Source organism: Polypterus senegalus, chromosome 12 (genome assembly GCF_016835505.1).
Source record: "Polypterus senegalus isolate Bchr_013 chromosome 12, ASM1683550v1, whole genome shotgun sequence".
Taxonomy (NCBI): Eukaryota; Metazoa; Chordata; class Cladistia; order Polypteriformes; family Polypteridae; genus Polypterus; species Polypterus senegalus.
In genome coordinates this window covers 147,258,621-147,278,200 of record NC_053165.1, presented here as the reverse complement: position 1 = coordinate 147,278,200, position 19,580 = coordinate 147,258,621, and the positions used below count along the sequence as shown (strand labels likewise).

At 38.3% G+C, this 19,580-nt stretch overlaps 1 protein-coding gene across 2 annotated transcripts in view; it reads right to left on the bottom strand.

The window, feature by feature from the left end:
* The window catches only part of nedd4a (NEDD4 E3 ubiquitin protein ligase a), a 116,597-nt gene extending 97,915 nt beyond the window's left edge, over window positions 1–18,682 (bottom strand). For both annotated transcript variants that reach the window (XM_039770253.1, XM_039770254.1), the window contains exons 1-4: window positions 18,468–18,682; window positions 14,039–14,112; window positions 9,617–9,695; window positions 6,143–6,181 (exon numbers count right to left, since the gene is read on the bottom strand). In XM_039770253.1, coding sequence (XP_039626187.1) covers window positions 6,143–6,181; window positions 9,617–9,695; window positions 14,039–14,112; window positions 18,468–18,515 — 240 coding nt within the window. In that variant the 5' untranslated portion in view covers window positions 18,516–18,682. The remainder of the gene's footprint in view (window positions 1–6,142; window positions 6,182–9,616; window positions 9,696–14,038; window positions 14,113–18,467) is intronic.
* Between the last annotated feature and the right edge of the window lie 898 nt (window positions 18,683–19,580).

Below are 19,580 nucleotides of genomic sequence, written 5' to 3'. Positions count from 1 at the left end.
CGTCAAGAAAAACACTTTTACACAACCAGTTTTCACAGTTACTAAATACACCATGGGGATTATGTACAGAAAACTGACATTTACACCAGCACCACCTTCTCACATATGACCAATTCGGAGCTAAACAAAGTACAGTAGCTTCACATAAAATCACCTGATTACAAACTCATTCTCCACATATTGTTTGGCAGAACAACCAGGCTTGAAACAGCTATTCCTTCTTAAAATCTTACTTGCATTTTATTTGACTATGTACTAAAAATCAGGTGGACATATGAGCAATTGGGTCAATGTGTATTATTATTAAAAGTCTCATTGATGACTTTCATAGATTTCATACACAAAGCACTACCAGATGGAGCTTGATTATAGAATCATATAACAAAAAGTGGTGTCTCTAGTAATATGATCAAGTTAAAAAAAGTTAAACAGTAATGGAAAGATTGCATAATGCCTAAATTAAATGTCTTTTTTATAATAATAAAACACTACAAACATTTACTGTAACAGGACTGCACAGATATCAGTGTGTTAAACTGCTGTATTCTGCATCGCTGATGGGTGATTCAAAAAGTATTAAAATGATTAGCTAGACTGAAACATTCATGTCACCACATTTTACTTACTGTGCAACAGTGACTCCTGGGGTTCACAAGACAGAATGGAAGGAGAGATTAGTACATTTGGGAAAAATGGAAGCATAAGTTGCCCTTTCTTTCTGGGGGTTCTTGTCGGCACAAAATAAAACAGCAAGAAACTTCACAAACTCAGAAAGCACTTAAGTTTTATCAATCTGTAATTACTGCTCCTCATCAGTTTGTTAGGTATAGTACAAAATGGATTATTTTGAATGAACAAATTCTTCGGCCTCTATGCAACAAAATAACAAACAAGTTTTAACAGCAAACCTAACTGGACAGTTATAAATAAAAGGAAGAGAGGATCGAGTTTACTTAACAACAAAATGTAAAGGAAGAATTTAATGAGCTACGACTATTGTGCAGATGGGTGAACTAGAAAAGTGCATTGTTCATTGAAATGAAAGCTTTAAGAATAGTGAAAGAACAAATACAAAACAAAAAAAAAAAAAAAGGACAAAAATTTGTGTCATTTAGTATACTTCTGGCCTACTTTTCATTACACACATCAGAAATAAGCCTCATGCAAATGACAAATGTCTTGGATTTCACTGAGATAGACATTACTTTTCTTGTGTCACAATAGCACAGGATATTAGACAGCCTGATGCTGAAATATTACCTTTTATTTGTTTATTTTTAGAGAGATACTGCTGAGTTGGTAACAGCTAAGAATATACATGATGTGCAGTGTATAAAACTGAGAGACTGAGAATGACACGGTTTTAAGCCAAATACTTTAGCTATTAATTAAGCACACTAAAAACTGGTCATATGCTTTGGTAGGAAAGGGTATTTTGAACAAGACAAGACGACATAAAAGTAAAAAATGTACGCTCATTCATAAAGTTTATTAAATTTCCTATAATTAAGTGATATAAGGTAAGATTATTTTTTATTTTACAATACTAAACGGCTTTGAATTTTTCCAGTTAAGCAGAATTATAGGGAACGAGTATTGCACCTTATTAAAAATAAAGTAATTTGTAAAAACCTATCGGGCTCCATACATAGGCAGATACCCCAAAAAAAGCTGTAAAGGAGATGAATATGGCAAGGGGAGTCTGATGTTTAATATCATCTAATAAGAAGGGCCTGTTCCATTGTATATTTGTGACAGTTTTGTCAAATGAGAGGTCTACCATGCATAATTTAAACTGAATTATACGGTCTTGCTTAAACATGGGATTCCATCTAAAGCTGACTTTCATTCATTATGTGAGAATCAAATTTTAATATGCAATTTTGTGCAGAGTTTCAGATTAATAATGATGCACAATTGTAGAAACACTCAATAGTCCTGAGATGCTTTATCTAGAATGGTGGCTTTACTATATAATACTGCTAACTAATGAATCAAGAATAAATCATCAGAAATGTGAAGTAAGTTGTTTATTAAAATCTTTAACTTGTATATAATGGATACAAAAAAAATGTGTTTGTGATGAATTATGGTTATGGAAAACCAATGCAGAACTGCAGTTATATTATCAGTGTACAACATACACTCACCTAAAGGATTATTAGGAACACCATTCTAATATGGTGTTTGACCCCCCTTTCGCCTTCAGAACTGCTTTAATTCTACGTGGCATTGATTCAACAAGGTGCTGAAAGCATTCTTTAGAAATGCTGGCCCATATTGATAGGATAGCATCTTGCAGTTGATGGAGATTTGTGGGATGCACATCCAGGGCATGAAGCTCCCGTTCCACCACATCCCAAAGATGCTCTATTGGGTTGAGATCTGGTGACTGTGGGGGCCATTTTAGTACAGTGAACTCATTGTCATGTTCAAGAAACCAATTTGAAATGATTCGAGCTTTGTGACATGGTGCATTATCCTGCTGGTAGTAGCCATCAGAGGATGGGTACATGGTGGTCATGAAGGGATGGACATGGTCAGAAACAATGCTCAGGTAGCCCGTGGCATTTAAACGATGCCCAATTGGCAATAAGGGGCCTAAAGTGTGCCATGAAAACATCCCCCACACCATGACACCACCACCACCAGCCTGCACAGTGGTAGCAAGGTATGATGGATCCATGTTCTCATTCTGTTTACGCCAAATTCTGACTCTACCATTTGAATTTCTCAACAGAAATCGAGACTCATCAGACCAGGCAACATTTTTCCAGTCTTCAACTGTCCAATTTTGGTGAGCTCGTGCAAATTGTAGCCTCTTTTTCCTATTTGTAGTGGAGAGGAGTGGTACCCGGTGGGGTCTTCTGCTGTTGTAGCCCATCCGCCTCAAGGTTGTGCGTGTTGTGGCTTCACAAATGCTTTGCTGCAAACCTCGGTTGTAACGAGTGGTTATTTCAGTCAAAGTTGCTCTTCTATCAGCTTGAATCAGTCGGCCCATTCTCCTCTGACCTCTAGCATCAACAAGGCATTTTCGCCCACAGGACTGCCGCAAACTGGATGTTTTTCCCTTTTCACACCATTCTTTGTAAACCCTAGAAATGGTTGTGCGTGAAAATCCCAGTAACTGAGCAGATTGTGAAATACTCAGACCGGTCCGTCTGGCACCAACAACCATGCCACGCTCAAAATTGCTTAAATCCCCTTTCTTTTTCCCATTCTGACATTCAGTTTGGAGTTCAGGAGATTGTCTTGACCAGGACCACACCCCTAAATGCATTGAAGCAACTGCCATGTGATTGGTGGATTAGATAACTGCATTAATGAGAAATTGAACAGGTGTTCCTAATAATCCTTTAGGTGAGTGTATACTGATCAAAAGCTTGTTTATAGTTCAATTGGGGGCAGAAAATAAAGAAATTAAAACTGAGTGTTTGAAAAATAAATAAGTGAAAACTCCACTTTTCATGTAAAAGCTTTAATATTTTCAGTTTTAAGCATTAAATAAGTTTAAGGGGAAAAGGTGAGAAAATTATTTTTTTTTCCCCTTCTACTTTGCACAGAGAAGTGCCTTGAGGCAGTACAGCAGAAGATGAAATTGCAGATTCAATTTACAATAACAAGTGTTTGTGAATTGTCATCAAAATAGTTGGTCAGACTCTACATGTTTTATGTCTTTTCAAGTTCGTTACAACATGTTTTCAAATACGAGATACTCAGTGTCTACTAAATCACAGATTAACTATCCATCTGCAGTTGATTTAAAATTTAGGAGCATGCTGAACTACTTCTGCTGTTCTCTATTAGCTTAAAAAGAGGGGAAAAAAAATCACAAACTGTAGATTTAAAGAATTATAGTTGATGTACAAGACTGTATAATGGAGACAGCCTTAAGGCCGTTACAGAGTTTAGTAATCAAAGACTTCATGTGTTGAAAGAATACATTCAGGAATTTCAAGTGATCCACACTATGGATAATAAAAGGCAGCAAGAAGTCAGCAGCAATGCGATTTTGATGAATGAAAAGGCAAAAGTGGGTTTCATTGAACATGTAGAATTTAGGCCAGTTCCATTAGCACAAACAGAGCAAAAGTTTGCTATATTTTATTTTAATCTTCTGAAACGCCTTAATGTTCATCTTTGCAGAACCAGTGTCCTCCCAAATAAAAGATAAATTTAATATAACGCTGGCCTAACTGTATCCATAAGTTACATGGTAGATTTAACAAAAGCATACTTTATTTGAATCCTTATGACTGGCTTTATTGTGACTGATTATTTCACTAACACCTGACAGAATACTAACCTATTTTCTCAGTGTCTGAAGGCATTTATCTGTAAAATTAATTTGCAATGTGTGTTTTAAATATTACTGCCGTGTGTTTTTAAAGTGCTTTGAGACAGTGTGACCTGTGAAAGGTACTGTATAATTTTGATAATTAATTATGATTAATTATAATTTTGATCATGTTTAAATCAGATCTAATAGGAGATCTGCATCTCAAGAGTGAAACTGTAATAATAATAAATAAAGAAATAAAGAAAGAAATAACCTCTTAAAAAGGCACCTTTTTTGTTTAGGAGTAAAATGGTATAGAAATTCATGGGTTATACCTTTAGTCCTCTAAAACTTTTTTGTTTTTAATGTGAAATCAGGTTATTCTAGTAAAATGCTTGATATAATGGGTTAATAGCAAAGCACAGATTTATCATTTTCTAAAAACTGTTGCTGTCTGGAAGAAAATGCTGTAAAACATTTTCTTTATTCTGACAGAATGTGTTTTTCTAGTATTAATTACTAATAAGTAAATTTCTGCTATATGCAATTGAAAACAAATTTCAGCAGTTTACCTATCAGTTGTGTAAGGTACCTTCAAGTCTAGTAGGTTGGCATGAAGGAATGGGAGGGAAAGGTACGCCAGTCTCCCGGTCTTCACAGTCATGGTGATGAGGCGTTCAGCATAACAGCAAATACTGCTGCAATTCTTTTTAAATAATATAATCCACTTCGTACATGTAATAATGTGATTTAAATCTTAATATAAAGAGTGCTGTTAAATTTACTTTTTACAATCTACTTTCACCTATAATTGGGTTTCCTGGATTTATGAACTGATACAAGGCTCTTAAAAGGACATAAAAAGATGGACTACGATGCCACAGTAATATTAGAATATACTTTGGCTCAAGTAAATTTTAAACCCCAAACAAGCATTGTCATCATCATAAAAGGATGCTTTTTGTTCAATTCATCTTTTAAAATTTTCTGAATTTCCAGCGGATTATGCAAGTTAACAATAAGTAGTTCAATTGTACTAGTGAATAGAATTGGGAATAGTGGTTGTCTTTGACAGATGGGGAGACTCAAAGCCAAATAAAAAAATAGAAAGTCGAGAATTTACTACTTGCTGGTTAGTGGTTACTACTAGTACAATACCCTACTTACCAGGTACATTTTAAATTTAATACATGCAATAAAAACAACATTCCTAACCCCAATTATCTGTATGGTGGAAAAAGAATCATTTGAACTATTGTTATTTGACCCCAGCTGGTTTAGCATTTCACTTACTATATTCACTAAGTCAACACGTATTTGAATTTGTTACAGAAATAATTGCAAGATGTCAGGAAGCCGTGCCATTTTCATTACCTTTGAATGTTTGTTTGATAAAATTGGTGGTTTTCAACTGACAGACTAAGGTTCAGATGCAGATGTAAACACAAACACAACTCCAAATAATATCAAACTTTGTCAGAAATATGGTAATAAAAGCTACAACAATTATACACACTCAAATCTCAAAAGAAGTGTCAAACCCACACCAGAGGGACTTGCTGCACCAACAGTAACATATTGTAAAGAAAAATGGCCTTTAAATAAAAATGTATACTAGTAGTAAAGCACGTTGTGTAGGTGTGCTCTGGTAAGACTCTTCCTCCAGACCTTTTCCTAGGTCCAATTTTTGAACAGAAAGACCTTTTCATCTGACAAAACACCTCGTCCCCATTATCCGAGTATGCTTTCTGACAACTGTGTCACAAGGTGCCTGAATGGAAAACCTGAAATAAAATTCTCAGCAGAAGAAAAACTGGGGTCGGCAGAAACAATGCATCATTTATGCTGGTATTTGATACTTACTCTAAAGAAGAATTCTTCATTCCACTTGGGATCCAAAGTCTGTATGTAAATAAGAAGAATTAATTAATAAATTCCAGTATTTCAAAATATAACAAGGGGGACTTCTTTAGCAATTACAAAATGCACTTCTTAAAATAAAAAAAAAAATTGTTTTGATAACAATTAAAAAAATACAGATCATCACCAACAAAGAATTTAGGAAAGTAAGGATATTTTAAAATTTAGTCAAGTTGAAATCCTACTGGAGACGCAGAACAAAAAGCACAAACATTAAGACACTCCCACTACACATGGGGAAAGGTACCATAGACACCATATTGCTACTTGGAATATCTTGTTTTTGTTCACGATATAATAAAAATAAAGGTCAATGTCTAAATTTAAACATAAGTTTAAAATCTATGGCTGAGAGCCGAGTTAAAGCAGATGGGGTATTCCTTTTGAGACCGAGGTAGAAGATGGGGTTGATTTTAAAACAAGCAAAGGTGCCATAACATTCTTTTATCCAAGCTACATACGTTTGAAAACCACTATATCACTGCACTGTGTAATTTTGAGGAAAGTGAGACAATTATATACACATTTTTTCTGACTGTGACAATGACCCGGCACAAAAAAAAAATGTCAGTCTTTTAAATTTTTATAACCCTTGAAGGCTTACCAAATGTAAAGGATCATGAGCAATTTGTATTTGTGTAAAGCAAACATAAATGGAACTCATTTAAAACAGATACAACAAGACTTCAAATAGTCATAGATTTTAACTGAGCATCAATAATCTTGCCAATGTAACCACTTGGTACTACAATGAAGACACAAATGTTCTCTTGTACACAGAACTTCATAGGTTAATAAGACAGGCAGGCATAAAAATAAAAAAAGACACACTGAAAGTACTCCTGCTCTAAAATTAGACATTAATAAAATAAACCACATCATTCTTCAAGTTTTTCATTAAAGGACATTACTTCTTACCAGTTATTGCTGCAAACAAAGGGGAAAAAAACACACCTGCACCTGTTTGAGTTTAGGAAAGTGCATTGTGCATACTTGACTGATCTTCTAAAATTACAAATATAATACTAGTCAATACTACAAGTTCTATTTTTGTTAACATATTGTGATTATTTCAACACTGTGTGCAGTTCCCTTTTTAACATGGAATAACACCATGGAAGGACTGGGTGCAGCTATTAAAAAGCCATCGTTTTAATTTAATTAAGCAAAGTAGCATAGACATTTTACTTCAGAGTTCCAGGAACCATGGTACAAGGCCATCCTCTTCTACAATGAAACTGTTGAAAACCCATTTAACTACGTCTATTTACAGTAACAAATAATGTACAGCTTTGTGAAAAAGAATGTTAAGCTTCGGGCGGCACGGTGGCGCAGTGGTAGTGCTGCTGCCTCGCAGTTAGGATACCCGGGTTCGCTTCCCGGGTCCTCCCTGCGTGGAGTTTGCATGTTCTCCCCGTGTCTGCGTGGGTTTCCTCCGGGCGCTCCGGTTTCCTCCCACAGTCCAAAGACATGCAGGTTAGGTGGATTGGCGATTCTAAATTGGCCCTAGTGTGTGCTTGGTGTGTTTGTGCGTGTCCTGCGGTGGGCTGGCGCCCTGCCTTGTGCCCTGTGTTGGCTGGGATTGGCTCCAGCAGACCCCCCGTGACCGTGTATTCGGTTTCAGCGGGTTGGAAAATGGATGGATGGATGTTAAGCTTCTGCTCTGCTTTTGCACTCTCTTATTAAAATGTGTTTCTCAATAAAATATCTCAGAATTTAAAATCACTCGGATGTTTCACTGTTTCTGTGTTAGTTCAAGGTGGCCTTTAGAGTTACCAATCTAACTCAACAAAAACAAATGAAAATGCTGCAGTGATTTTAGAAAAAGGTAGAGGGTTAGGGTTAGGGTTCAGATAAGTAATTCATCCACATTATGTAGCTACGAAAAGCAGCGTAACCATGGAAAACAAAGCCATAAAAAAAGAAAAAAAAAAAAACAAACAGTAACTGCTTTAGTGTGCATTGTTTAAGAACACAAAAATCATTCTAAACAATTGCTATTATTCTTTTAGTGCAGATGACTAAACTGTTACTTGTGATCAAGAAGGCAAGTTTTAAAGGTTATTAATCTCAATCTGCATTTGACCTCCTCGTGCTATCTAATCAAGTAAAATACTCAACTTGTAACTATTAAATAAAATAGTTATTAATTATTAAATAGTTTTGAACCACCTTCAATGCATTTTAACTACACCACTTTTCTTACAATTTCTGCTGGATTTCAAGCCATGGTTTATAGCATCTTTTGACTTTTTTTTCTTACATAAGGAAATCTATTGTTACCGTTTCTCTCATTCATACTATACAGGACGACCCTGACATTGTACTAGTCTGTGCAAAATATCTTGCGAGAAAGAAGAGTATTATAGCAACCTAACAAACAGGAAAAACCTACTCTCATTGTTGCGGTTTTCTACGTGGCAAAACATGCCCATAAATAAATGCCATAAAGCAGGAATAAACTTGTTTCACTTTTAAAAAGGAAACCAGTAAGATAGAACTATATTAGGGCAGACACAGTGCTTCAGTAGTTAGTTCTGCTGGATTTGGTTTATTTCACATCTCAAAACATGAAAGTTATCTTGAGCGGCAATTCTAAATTGTCATAGTAGGAGTGTGCATCGGGATATAGGTGGGAGTAAGGGAGTATGACCTGCTGTAGTTGAGAAACCAATGAAGCCAAAACTGGAAAAACAACAAGCACAAAAATTAAAGAATCAATCCATCATTGACATGACACTGGTGAGCACCACTGCCTCACAGCTACAGGGAGTTGGGTCCACATACTGGTTTGGTCACTACTGTTACTGCCCCCTATCTGTCACAGCTGTGACTTCATTATGTATCTCTTGAAGACAGAAGTATACTCCACACACAAATATGGTCGAACCACTGCTTAATCATTTCTTCTAAATGGGGTGTAAGGGGTGTTCTTGGGACTTTTCAGAACAAACAAAAACAAGATGGTTAGTTTGAGTTGCATTTTTAAAAGCCTCATTTGCTTTTGAAGTAATCCTGTAATATCTCTAAAATTTGACTGTTAAGGCACAATCTCTGTTTTGACATGCACTAATGAAGGAATTCTGCATTAAGCAATCAACTATTATTTATTTAGCCTACAATTTTCAACAAACAACTATTAGGATTACCCAGGTATCTGTGTGGATACCCAATATTTACAAAAAGAAGAATATGTGAATTTAATATATACTGTCAATGTTTTGGTTCAGTTATACATTTAGCAAGCATGTGTACCATTTTTATATAAAAAACAAAGTGATGCAAAATGTGTGGAGTTAGTGGCCATGCAGTTGGGAGAAGCGATTTGACTTTTTAACATAAAGCCAATGCAAGACAGACTTACAGATGACAATAACAGGATCGCTTAGAAGCAGAAACTGAGAATAAAAGGCTTACCTTCTTGATCGTTTTTGTCTGAACACTAGTGAGTTCTCCATTTACTGGATCATAAAGTGACACTCTTGTATAAGGATCACTATTTTAAAAATAAAAAAAACACAACATTCAAATTACATGTCTCAACTCAATACACAATGCAATTATAATTCAACTACCCCTTAAAATAAAAATTCTATATGTACTGTGACAGCATATGTTCCAGTATCTCCCTCTGTACGCTAGATGTCAGGCTCCATGGGTTGCAGCGGTGCCTCGGACTCCCGCAGGGCTTCATGGGAGTTGGAGTTTGGTGCAGCCCTGTTGGGTTCCGCAGGTGCCACCAAAGGGTGCTGCAGCAGGAGCTGCTAGCCCCTTTTGGGCACTAGTTTCTCCACACCCAGAAGTGCAACCGGATGTCGGCAATTGAGCCCTTCCAGGTGTCTAATAAAAAGGAGTCAGCAACCACCACTCATTAGCCGGAGACAGAAAGAGGAAGACAAAAGCTTAGAGGAGGAGTGGTGGTGGAAGAAAGAGAGGAGTGTGGTGTTTAATTTGGTGCTTATGTCACACTCGGGACTGTGTTGTGCCCGTGGGAATTACGGGGAAGACGTGCCCCCCAGGTGAAGAAACAATAAAAGTATTTTTATTTTTATACGTGCCTCCAGTGTGACTCTGTGTCGGTTCGGGCGCATATATAGCGCCTTTTTACAGTACGTAGAATGATCACATGAATCTATGAAATGCCTGTAATAAAGTGACATAAAATTAAAAAAAACACACAACATGACAATAAATGGTAGGCCTCCCTAGATCTGGAATGCTGCGGTGGTCATAATGTGGAGCGTTACAGAGTTACCTTAACTCTTTCAGGGCTGAATATTTTTTCCAAAAACCTCAGTTTTCTGAAAAGCACACAATGCACTGGTGTCACACAGATCAACATAAATCGTCTGTCGCTGCTGTTAGCGTCTGTTTGGCATGTCTGGCAGCAGTGGCTGTGCAGGGGCGGCTTGATGGCCAGTAGGAATGCACGGCGGGCCGGCTACCTCTCTGTCTTCGTACAGATGGTGGGCAACGCTAGCAGTGTGATGCAATATGGTTTCTACCTCTTGTCGTCAGAAGTGGTGATCCTCCTAGGCGATCGCGGCTGTAAGCGTATCAGCTACACGAACGTGTTCAGCATCACGATCAGCAGTTGACTGATAGGCCGATGCTGGTACCTCACTCTCATTTTTCATATATCCATCTCCAGATCACTTGCACCAAAGTCTGAGTCCAATTCAGCAGTAATGTGTAAAACTTCCATGGGGTATTTTGCTTAGCACATTTGCTTTAGTCTCGCCAGAAGCCATTTTAGAAGCTGTTTGCTCTTCACTACTCATGCACACGCAGGGAATCGAGGTCAAATCAACAAAGCTATGTAACTTTTCTTCAAGCAAAGAGAGTCGAACTAAAAAGTAAGGGCGAATTTTGTTGCAGTTTACAGCCGATTGCCGTCCTCTGCCCCTGAATTTCGACAAAAGTCAACATCAGCCCTGAAAGAGTTAAGCAGGTCATATCAAATGCCTATGCATACATTAGAAAAATATTGTTTAAGAGAAAAACCAATATATTCCCTTGAAGTGACTTTGAAAAAATAAAAAAAATTTAAAATGATAAGTTAAAATGGTGAAGAAACTGGAGATGAAGACCCAAAAGGCAGAGGTCTCAGAAACCAAGTAGGTTTCATATCTTTAGGTGACTGCAAGACAGAATATTTGCCAGCTGATTCATAACAAAAAGCTTGCCTCAAGGCTTGGAAAACACCACTTGCTATCTCTGTATTTAAATCATTTATTACACTCATAGCTTACCTGCTGAAACCAAAACGTTTCTGCTCAGACCTGTTATACTGCTAGGTGACATTTGCATACAGACAGCCTCATTTTTCATAGTATAACCAATTTAAAGTGGTCATTGCTTTAACCAGTGGACTTATTTCTGTAGTAGGCTACCTGCCTAACAAACAAATCATACCCAATAACTATTTAAGGAGATGTTGTTTTTATACATTAGGTTTAAAACAAACATCATCAGATCATGGCTTTAATGTAACAAGGTTAATTAAGAAACCACTTTCAGTATGGTGCTGAGGTGTCACCGTTGCACGGCTGCACTTGGATCTCAATCTGTGTGGGTACAGTAATGCGCTGTAATCAGCGCATGCTCCCAACCTAACCTTACCTTCCCTTCCTTCATAATGGTCATGTTAATAGTATCTTACAAACATGCCATAGGAGAAAAAAAAAGGATATCTTATTATCAAAGCATAAGCCATCTCAACAAACTGACTATGCTGAAACAATTTCTTCATAACTGCAAATATGCAATTGCTTAACTACCTGCATGTTGAAAAACCTATGGATGAAGTAGAAGCGTTTACCTTGTGATGGCTCTTTGTACTGGCCATATTGCCTAGCAGCTATGATGCTGGACTGTAAAGTACAAGGTTACATTTCAAACCCTATCATCAATCCTCTGTGCAACCCACTGCTAAACCTAATTTACCGGTGTTCCAGTTCATACTGGAAATAAGCTACAGTATATAACAGAAAGCTTACATGCATGTAACATTGTGAATAAGTAGGGCACATCCAGGAAACACTGGTAAGTAACTGTTCATGACCTAACCTCTGGGGATGCACAGTAACTAACTACCTCTTTCCTTCTGCCCAATGCCCAGACCATGAAGCCCATACAGCTCCAGGGGTCCCAATCCTTCCGCCCCATTAGCTATTTGAGAACCACATCCACCATAGCTTGGCATTTATTTGTGAACCAGATTCTACTTAGCATGGTGCACCACAAATTCTCAGATAACAAATCTTAAAGACAAAGCCTCACAGGACAAACGTGTCCTGGATCATTACCACAATTGCTTGGACTTTTCTATCATTTTAGTTTGCCAGCATTAAATGGGGTACCAGCCGGTCCCCAACCCTTTAACATCCCCTCTTATATTACAACACAACAAAGGCTGATTTGCATGGAAAATTATCCAAGAATGTTAAACCATAATCATCAGGTTTTTTCTACCTCTTGACAATTTAAACTACCTTGTTTTAGAACCTACACACTTTAATTCAGTATATACTCGCATATACAGGTATACACCATCAATTATAGCCTGGGTTATTGAACATTTATATAAGTTCTGGGTCAACCAAATATACAACAAGGGGAATTAAATTTGTGGTTTGGATGGATGGACGGACAGACGGATAGACAGACACCACGAGAAGGCAGCCGCCATGGTCTACATGGGGGCCAGGGGGCACCCAGACAATTATGGAGGCCAGGACAGCAGCACTTCCACCACACCAGGAAGTGCTGCCGGAAGATCATCACGAAGCACCTGGAGCACATCTGGGTGAAGTATAAAAGAGGCCGTCTCACTCCATTCGGGGAGCCGGAGTTGGGAGGCAGAGGAAGAAAATAGTGGGAAAGGACTGTGAATGAAAGGTGAATTGTACACTGCATTGTGTGTGCGAGAAGAAATGAAAGCATGTGTGTTTGGGACATTTGGTATCCGCGCTCCACTATTTTTCATTTATATATAACAGGCAGACATGTTTTCCACCACCACATGTTTATTTACACAACTATTTACAGAGTCCAAAGTGCACACAAACCCCCAAAGTCCTGGCCACACAACGCCTTGCAATCTTTAGGCCGCCTCCTTGCCTCCTTCCTTCACTCCCGACTCCAGCCTAGCATATCTTCACCCGGATGTGCTCCAGGTGCTCCCTGGCAATCACCCGCCGACTCGCCCCCGTGTGGCGGAAGTGCCGGCTGTACTCCCAGAAGCACTCTGGGTGTCCCTGCTTCTCTTCCCCCCAGCACTTCCTGGTGTGGCGGAAGTGCTGAGGTCCAGGGTTCCCAAGGCATTGGGGCGCCCCCTGGCGGTGACCACGGGGCCCTACAGGGTTGGGCTTCCAAGCCCTCAACCCGTGGCCCTCAAGTGATCCAAGGTGGGATGGATGGATGCAACTTGGAGTTACAACCTAGTGAGTCTTTGACCATGAACATGACTGACTAAGAGTGAATAAAACACACATTTTTGATGTTTAGCTACTTTAAAAGGTGACGATATTAAAAGGATAAAATGAATGCCAAACCTCTTCAGAAGTTGCTACAGGACATACACCTTTCCATTAGCAAGCAGTACTTAAATATAATGTGCAATATGACTCGCTTCAGTTTGCCCATATGAAGTTAATGAAATTGTCTTTTCAAACTTTTGTTGTATGTTGTATGTTATAAAAAGGGAGTAGCGCTCTAGTGGTGATTCTTTGTGTATTAAAAGTTGAGGCATAAATAATTAGTTTTGATTTTCTTGTCATTATCATTTTAGTATTTTAAATTGCAGAATAAATAGTTTGATCAATGGAGTTTTCATACCTAGCACCCAAAATGTCTTTCTTGGCCAGTCCAATTCCAGCAATAACTTTGACACGGAGAATCTTCGATTCTTCCTGCATGAAAAAACAAAAAAAAAAGGACACGATACTTGAATAGCGTTTACATTTGTGTTAGTATCTTCTTTGCACAGTGTGTTCCAATGAATGTTAGACTTTGTTTAGATTTTACAATGTTAATATACTTTCACACTTTATCACTAATCCTCTAGTCTAAAAATGTGCTCCCATTTTGCTGGCGATACCACATTCCTCTTAAGTGTTACAGGTTTGAACACCCAAGTAAGTAAATAAAGAGGAAAATACAGAAGTCAAAAGGACAAATTAACCTTCGACGAGATGAATGTCCTCCCTAATTTCACATAGATTTTTCATCAGGTAACATCAGTTTTCTTCAGCACTCCAAAGAAAAGCAGGTTAGGGTTGCTAGTAACTTTAAATTGAACCAACAGAAATACTTGAGGGTGAGCACTTAGAAGGACTTGCATATGGTTACAGTATTACATATGAAATGTCTGTACTGCCCTCTATTCTTAATACGACTCCTACAATAATCCACTAGGGACAAATTGGATTCTCGAAGGCTCTATGGAAACAAAAAAATATTATTCTTACATTCAAATTTGGTAATAAAAAAAAAAAACACTGAAATTCTTCATTAAGGGAACTGAATGAGCCTCACATGGCGCACAAGTTAACTGGCTACCCAATTCATTTTAGCTTGTCTTTTTACAGGTTTTTCCCCTCTTCACAAGACTTCAAGCCATAGGATTCCCATACTCTTCCAATAGTAGCTGTCAAACTCAGTTACGGAGTTATATTTTTAGAAGGATGTCTGATGGTCACAATTCGGCAAACACTGGTTTTTAAAGAAAAACCAACAAAGCAGCAGAGCAAAAAGTTAACAACCATCTCAAAAAGGACACTAGGTCATCTCAAGCCACATTCCAATAAGGACCACTTCCTGTATGTTATATGCTCAAGGTCCACATTTATTATTATTATTATGGAACAGCTAGCTACACAAATTTATTTTGAATTGACATTATCCCGTTTAATAATTTGTGTATGCACGGTTATTGTGGCTTGTTTTATCACTGCATGTTTCTGCACCAGTGCTGGAGTAACAAATTAAAACAGACATGCGTTACATAGTCAGTTTACTTTTTAAAACTAACTTTTTTTTTTTTTAAAGCAACAAAGGTACCTGGGCAGCACGGTGGCGCAGTGGTAGCGCTGCTGCCTCGCAGTTAGGAGACCCGGGTTCGCTTCCCGTGTCCTCCCTGCATGGAGTTTGCATGTTCTCCCCGTGTCTGCGTGGGTTTCCTCCGGGCGCTCCGGTTTCCTCCCACAATCCAAAGACATGCAGGTTAGGTGGACTGGCGATTCTAAATTGGCCCTAGTGTGTGCTTGGTGTGTGGGTGTGTTTGTGTGTGTCCTGCGGTGGGTTGGCACCCAGCCCAGGAATGGTTCCTGCCTTGTGCCCTGTGTTGGCTGGGATTGGCTCCAGCAGACCCCCCGTGACCCTGTGTTCAGATTCAGCGGGTTAGAAAATGGATGGATGGACAAAGGTACCTTTAATTTAAATTAAAAAAAAAAAGGGTAACACACAACATGTGTTACTATGGAAGTTTAGTTCCTCTACTCAAAATAAAAAAAAAATAATTGCTTTGTTATTTCATAGACGTATTGATGTTTCCTTCTGCTATCACTTGTACGTACGCCAATTGTTTCAGTAGAATCTAGTGAAAAAGAGGTTAAGCACATACATAGCAAGCAATCAAATGAAAAATGTAACAAAATATTATATGTAGACATTTAATCCTGCATGTTCTAAATGGTAAATTTAATCTGGCCAGTTTACAGTCAGGAATTGCCAATGATTGGAGAAGCAGCATTAGGTGTAAGGCAAGAAGCAGATGGGCCTTAGCGGCTCTCCAAGCTCTGTGTCTGTGTGCCTCCAACGATGCTGAAGCGGCCCTTTTTGATAGCTGGTTTCTCCTGGTGTTACCTCAGGACATTTTCTGACCATCTCAGGACAGAGTGTCCCACAAGAAAATGATCAAATCTGGCTGCGTTTCTGGTCAGTTTCAGGACAATTCATATATAGGCTTAGGATTTAATAAATGCTGGCCAATGAATTGTGAAGTCTTTCAAACAAAAGAATAAAAAGTAGCTCAAAATGCAATTTGTAATGCATTACATTTTATAATAAGTAAATTTAGTTTTTTTTTTTATATATAAGTAATGAGTAATGTAAAAGCAATGTCCCCCAACACTGTTCTGCACTAGTGTCACAAGCAACAAATACTTTTCATTATATGTAAGGTATGTTATAAATGATAGAACAACGAAACTGATGTCTGTCTATTTCAAAATGTCACAACAGTATTTACTCAAAAAAAAAAAAAAAAAAATCATTGCATCTGCAGATTTACATACCACATGGTCTCCTAGGCTTTATATCTGACAAATTCTATTAATATTTGTAAAACATAGGATGATCTCGTCTTTCTTTATACTTACTAACTCCATTATGTGAAATTTATAAATAAGCGAAGCAGAATCGCAAGACATTTCAATACTTTTACTACAAACAAACATTTCCATGATTTACTGTTTGATCTCACAATGGACTTTCTGCCCCCAACTTTCCTAATTACAGGCCTTAAAGTTTTTTTGAAACATTTTCTCAACTCTGCTCAGCTGGCAGTACTGGCTTAACACAGAAGTTTGAGACCAAACTCCTTTTTGATAGGATGGACAGAAAGATGTCAGTGAAAGTAAAACTAATGTCAGTACCCGAGGTGTGGCTCGATGGGTGGACTCTTCAGCCAAGCTTGATGTGCTCAGTTCTACTGAAGAGTGACCACTAAGATAAACACTTTGATATTAAAAGCAACAACAACAACAACATTTATTTATATAGCACATTCTCATACAAACAGTAGCTCAAAGTGCTTTACATATTAAAGAATATAAAAATGAAAGACACAATTATAAAACAAAATAAATCAACATTAATTAACATCGAATAAGAGTAAGGTTCAATGGCCAGGGGGGACAGAAAAAACAAAAACTCCAGACGGCTGGAGAAAAAATAAAATCTGTAGGGATTCCAGACCATGAGACCACCGGCCCAGTCCCCTCTGGGCATTGACCAAAAAAAAATGCAACATATCCAATAAACAAAATGATAAAATTACAGTTGGTCCTCGCAACCCCAGAGACCTGGGTTCATTTCCCACGATGCACTTATGTTGTCCTGGTGCCCCGTTTAAATGATCAAAGTTTACTGAAGTGCACATTCGAAGACTTAAGTTTAAGTGCGCCCCTGAAAAGATAACCGAAGACTTCACATTCTGCCCTTTTTCTTTTATACTGCTGGAACAACTCTGCCACTGCTAAGGAGAGTACGAGAATTAATTGATACAAAAGAAGTACAAAGATTGAACATTTACTTCTATATCAAAGTGCAGTTGAATTCATTACCTGGCTATACCGCCTACACACGCATATAAACACGAGCGCAGACACCCGCCTCGGTAATCACGTGACCGCCGGCCTGTCGCACTTACCTGTCAAATGCCTACTACAGTACAATCTTCATTACAATATTGATCGAGTTGAAGAAAAAAAATGCTTAGCCCCGGATCTCGCGCAGACAACTGCAAAAGAACACACCTTTCACTGAAATCTTCGAGACTGATAAACTAATGATACTGCACATATTCCACTCCCTATCTAAATGGGCAGCGTGACACAAATGATTGGTCTCTGTCTCAGTATAGCCTTTGCTTATGATTTCCTATGATTTTTTTATGGAGCATTCTCATCAGTTGTCAGATTGTCTTTATTCCCATATGTATTTATTTATGATAGGCATTTCTGTGGTGGATTGGTCCAGAGTGCTGTAATGCTATCTTCTAAATAATTCAAACATCAGTGAATCAATTATATAAACCAACACTTTGTCAAGATACGAATAAGTTACTTATTCAGAGTATTACCAGATTGAACCCACGACATCAGAGGTTCATTTCATTTCTGTCATATTTATGGAACAAAACCTTAAGAAAGGCGAGGTGTCCCTCCGCTAGCTTCGTGCTAGACTGTGACAATTTAGCATTAAATCACCGAAGGGGCTACATTCATGAACTAAACTGTGAGTCCCTTTTGTAAAAAAATCTTATGTAAGAGTAGACACAATGAACACTACCTAGAGATCCGGAGTAAACGAGCCGTTTCACGTCTCGGTTCCGGCAAGAGGCTTTCTTTTAGGAAGAAGGGGAAAAAAGCCGCAAAATATTTTAAACACCGTATTCAATACGTCACTTCCTCAATACTGCAATTACAAAACGTCATGAGTAATAAGTAAAAAAAAAAAAAAAAAGTCAAAAATATTAAAATACCTCATCTGTAGGCAGACCCCGCACGTCCAAAACTGAAGCCATGCTCATTTTCGACTTGCTATTCTATGAAGGAAAGAAAGGTTCCCGTGAAATTAGGCTGTCATACCAGTTCAGCCCCACTACATGGAAAGCAAAAACTAAAAGACGTAAAGCATGAAAGCAGCACTGCTTTTAAAAACAAACCCAATTCAAGCTTGAACCAATTCGTAGGGGAGGAAAGGGGTACAAGCGAAATAAGGGTGGGAGGTGTGTGCTGGGCGGACACGTTTAAGCTTTGACAAATAGGACTATAAATAACATTACATCGGCCACTTTCATTTGCTCAAAGGCATGTCAATCTAAATATGATCTGTTAGCGGGCGGGGAAAGGAAAGATTTGACCAATGCAGTCTACGATTAGTAGCAACCCGCATTTTACACGCCTCCTTCTTTATGGTTGGTCGCGTTTCGCAATTTCCGGTTAGTCCCAGTCAGTGCCTCAGTTTTGTTTGTTTCAGGTATCGGAAAGAAGTGGAGAATGTGTGGTGGGCGTTATTTGCTGACTGCTGAAAATGATACGGTGTGTCATGCCAGTGCTAAAGAAATCAGAAAGTTACTGGTATTAAACGAGACAAATAAATCTGAAAATCACTTACAATGCAATTCCTGTAAAGTGTCTGATTCGAACTTTTACTTTTTCACTCACATCATCGCATTCTAGAACGGTACTAGTGTGATGGAAGAAACGGGCTTTAGTGCAACGTTTTAAGGCATGTTTGCAACAGATTTAGGTTTGTTTGGGGCTCGAATTTTTTCTAGCATTATCGGACAAGCCTTGGACATAAAACCACTAAATCGCAGAGCCCGCTGACCCTCTCACATAGGATCAAACTGGAAAGGCCACTGAACCTATCACTCGTGTTATTGGAGTTTAATGGGGGTGGACCTACGCACGTGAAGGAGAAACATTCCAACTCTAGGAGACAACCAGCCGGGCAAATACAGTGCTGCCAGCGAGCCACCTGCTAAGTATGAGATCAATGGCCGTAGAGCGGGGGTTCCCAAAGTCGGTCCCGGGGGCCCCCTGTGGCTTCAGGTTTTTGTTTCAACCAGATTCATAATCAGTGACAACAT